Source organism: Nymphaea colorata, chromosome 3 (assembly GCF_008831285.2).
Source record: "Nymphaea colorata isolate Beijing-Zhang1983 chromosome 3, ASM883128v2, whole genome shotgun sequence".
NCBI classification, from domain to species: Eukaryota; Viridiplantae; Streptophyta; class Magnoliopsida; order Nymphaeales; family Nymphaeaceae; genus Nymphaea; species Nymphaea colorata.
This window is the reverse complement of record NC_045140.1, coordinates 1,117,436-1,121,432: the sequence shown is the minus strand read 5'-3', so window position 1 is coordinate 1,121,432 and position 3,997 is coordinate 1,117,436. Positions and strand designations below refer to the sequence as shown.

Sequence of the window (3,997 nt, the reverse complement as noted above, 5' to 3'; positions counted from 1 at the left end):
GACTATACTCATATTATTGGAAATATGTGATGTCATCAAGATATAATATAGATAAGGACCAAGGCTTCTCAAATACATTATAAACCCGTTTAGGTAAATATGATAAGGATGTAAAAAGATGGCCTTCAGATCAGATACAACTACTTGTTTGATCAGAAGATTAGATATATAATAATATACATATATCGAGAGAGAGACCTGGTTAGAAAACTTACTTTTCCACCTGTCATAACCTCAGCGTCGGGTGGTGGTAGGCGTTCATCGCTGAGACAGAGGAAGGTACGTCTCTCTCTGTCAAATACAGCTAAACTTTAACGAAACGAACCTGTTCAGAACACGGGAAAGGTAGAGAGAGAATGAGAGGACCAGAGGAAGCCAGAGATGGAGAAAGCCAATAAAGAAGGAACCTCTATGTTTTTCTCTTTAAGAGAGAAGGGAATCCCCCATTGTTGGAGTGCTAAAGTGTGAAAGGTGTAGGCAGATAAGACACAGAGGCTGACAGCCTCTCTTGGCTGCACCGCCACCAGTGTTGCCGCCGCCTCCTTCCACCACCGCCATCAATCTAGACAGAGAGAGAAGGAGAGGGATGGACAGCCTTCTGTGCGATGAGCTGCTTGAGGAAATTCTGCAGCGGCTGCACTCTGCCTCCGACGCGAATTCCGCCTCGCTCGTCTCCAAGCGGTGGCTCTCCCTCCTCCGGTCCTCCAGAACTGCCCTCTCCCTCCGCCTTCCCACAGGCTGCAGCGGCGGCAGCCGTCTCTGCCTTTCCTCTTTCCTGTCTCACTACCCCAACCTCTCCGCCCTCACCCTTGTCTCCGACTCCCCCAACGCCGACCCCTGTCTCTCCGACCTCGCCCTTCTCTCTCTCTCCTCCGCCTGCAGGAACCTCACCCAACTGCGATTCCTCGTCGGCCCTGTCACGTCCTCCTCGCTCCAGCACCTTTCCTCCTCTTGCAAGGCTCTCTCCTCCCTCAAGATCATCGCTTCCCGCTCCCTCGGGTTCGACTGGTTAGCTGGATTCCGGTCTCTAAGGAACCTTTCTGTGACCTTCCTTGACTGTCTGGAAGATGGGCCGCCCCCGAGTTCGATGATCAATCTCCCCGGCGGTCTCGAGCTTCAATTGGAGACCCTCTGCTTCACCGGTATCGGTAATGGGGACGTGGGCATCGATTGGCTGTGGAGGAATTGCAGAAGCATCAGCAAATTGCGGCTTTCTAGCTGCGAAGGGATCGGAAACTCCATTTCCGATCCTTTCTTCCTCAACCTGCTGTCTGGAATTCGGGAAATTGAACTGGTTACCTGTCGGAGCATCACCGCCAGCCTTCTCCTCCGGGTCGCCGAGCACTGCAGGTCTTTGGTTTCTCTGGTTGTGTATGATGGGGGCAATAGGGACGCCCTGATTGAGGTCATTAGGAATTGTGGATCGTTGAGAAAAATCGATTTGAGGCTTCCCCTCGACCTCGACGACGACGGCCTAATGGCTATAGCCCAGAACTGCAGGGAATTGCAGAGCCTCTGTCTCCAAAGCTGCGTCATGATCAGCGGGGAGAGCCTGAGGTCATTGGGACGGGTCCTATGTTCGAGCCTGGAGGAATTGGCTTTGGTGAACTGTGATGCTGCGGAAAGAGAACCGGGCTTGTTGACATCGCTGGGCCAGAATTTGAGGAGTTTGAAGAGGCTGGATCTTTCATACAACGAGCTCTTGCTTGATAAGGAAATGGTTTCCATGCTTGCTTCTAGCAGAAACCTCGTTGAGATTAGTTTGAGGGGTTGCAGGGGCTTGACAGACATGACCATTAGTGCCATCATAAAAAATTGCCCTCTTTTGAGGATTATCGATATCCGTCAGTGTCACAAGATCACCAGCCAAGGCGTTGGATTGCTGCTTGAAGCCCCAAATTTGATTCAGATTCTAGTGGAGCAGAGCAAGATCCCTGGGCAACTGTAAGTTGCTGCGCGTCATATTTATACTGTTCTTCTCGACAGGGTTGCTCTCTTCGTCTCCTTTAAATTGTTTAGTTCTGGTGCATTCGTTTCATTATGTATACTGTATACAAGGTGTATATAGACAACTTCCTGCAATGAAGAGACAACAATCCAGGAAATTGGCATAGGAAGGTGACTCCATGGAATTGCCACAGAGCTTCTTGATCACGACAATGGCGAATTACAAATTATCCCTGTTTATCCTCTTTTCACTTCATCTATTCTTAGTATTGGAGCTTGCGTAGGCCTATCATCACAAGCAAAAAATTCTCTTCTCTTTAAGCAGAGTGGACATGACGTTCCTTTTTCTCAGTATCTATGGAAAACGGGAAAGGGAACGTCTCTTTTAATGCTTGGTAGTTTGTGTGGCCGCCATAATTGCTTTCAGCATCAAATGCAGAGATGCGCAACGTTACCTCTTTTGTTCTGGTCTTGTTTGCCGTTCAATTTCTAACAGATATGAGAGATTTTCGACCATATGCCATGGGAAAGCTTTCCGATTAGGCAGGTAAGGTTAATCAAGAGTTGGAATGGAGAAGAACGGCATTGGCAAACGTATATCTTCTTCTATTCGGGAAATCTGGCACATTCGAAGGCCTTGATGTTGTTATATGCTTTCCCTTTTAATAGATCAAGAAGGTCTATCTGTTTACTTGGAAGATGGAGAAGCGACACCTTCAATCAAGCAGATATGACAAGGACCGTCTTTAAGACATAATAAATGCAGGGTAGGAAAGATACCTTATCATCATTTTTCCCTTTTCATATAAAAGAAGCTGGTAAGAATTGTGCACATTGTGCTGCGTGTTGTCTCTTGTCAGACTCTTCTAAAACTCTAGTAAAACCTGCTCGCCGATTCAGAAATAAAAGGAAAACAGGGAGAGACCGAGATGGCGTCTGGATTCGGATGCCTAGGAACATGAAAAAATGGTTTTTCTGACGCTGATTAGTGAAACGCTTCTTACTTCCGCGTTTCAATTAATTGCTCTTCGACGCTCAAGGGGGAAGAAGAAGAAAAAGAAGAAGAAGAAGAAGAAGAAGAAGGCCGACTGGCTTCTCACCTTGCCAAAACTGAACACTATTATTATGTGAGAGAGAGAGAGAGAGAGAGAGAGAGGAGGGTGAAGTTTCATACCTACGCTGGGTGTTGATGAGGCTACTGTTCTTGGAGGGTGGAAGAAGAAGACGAACCAGTGCCTGCTTCGCTACATCAATTCCAAAATTTGACGGGGGGGCTCTCTGTATGTCGGCAAAGTTTGGTTTATGTAAATACCGTGTTTGATTCCATGTTCAAGATTGTCTTCTGCCAGATCTTGCCACATAGAAGTGGTGCATATAGTTCATTTAATAACATTGATTTCTGAATCGGTGGAATCTGACACATAGGACAGTTTTCATATTCTTCTAAAAAAAATTGATGGTTGAAAGATGGCAAAGTTTGTAATGTGACAACATGATGACATTGAAAAAGAAAAAAATGATTAAGATGCTCATGTTTTGTGAAAAACCCGACTGTGTGGTTCAAGATTCGGAAAAGCATTCAACGAGTTGCTTTCAAGTACCAAATATTCTTGAGCTTTCAGTCACCTGTCAAACTTAGATTTTGGTGAAATGAAGTTTTAGTAATAATCGGACGAACCATGAAACCAAAGTCATTGACACAACCAAACAGGCCCTGTCAACATGGCTGGCTGGTCATGGCTTCAAGACTCAGTTGTTGTGTCTTCAGGGTTTAGGTTCAAATTAAAATCAAAATTGAAATTTTCACATCACATTCAAGTCTTGTCTTTCAAAGTCACCATCTAAATCTAATATGAACATGACTTTTAAATTCACAATCAAATTTGAATGTGATCTATTATTTATTTAAATTCGACCAAATCTTCATCAGATGTCATTTCTTAAATTTGAATCCAACCCAATCTCTTAATAAGATGTTGCATTCATTATATCTGACTTTTTTGAAGCAGTTCAGTCGGATATCCTATATGAATTTCAAACCTTCATTGAC

The 3,997-nt window shown here is 44.9% G+C and overlaps 1 protein-coding gene across 1 annotated transcript; it reads left to right on the top strand.

The window, feature by feature from the left end:
• The first annotated feature begins 263 nt into the window (after positions 1-263).
• LOC116251413 (uncharacterized) lies at positions 264-2,203 on the top strand. Its single transcript, XM_031625670.2, has one exon. It carries the CDS (start codon positions 587-589, stop codon positions 1,946-1,948), a length of 1,362 nt encoding a protein of 453 aa, XP_031481530.1. The 5' UTR covers positions 264-586; the 3' UTR covers positions 1,949-2,203.
• The last annotated feature ends 1,794 nt before the right edge of the window (positions 2,204-3,997 follow it).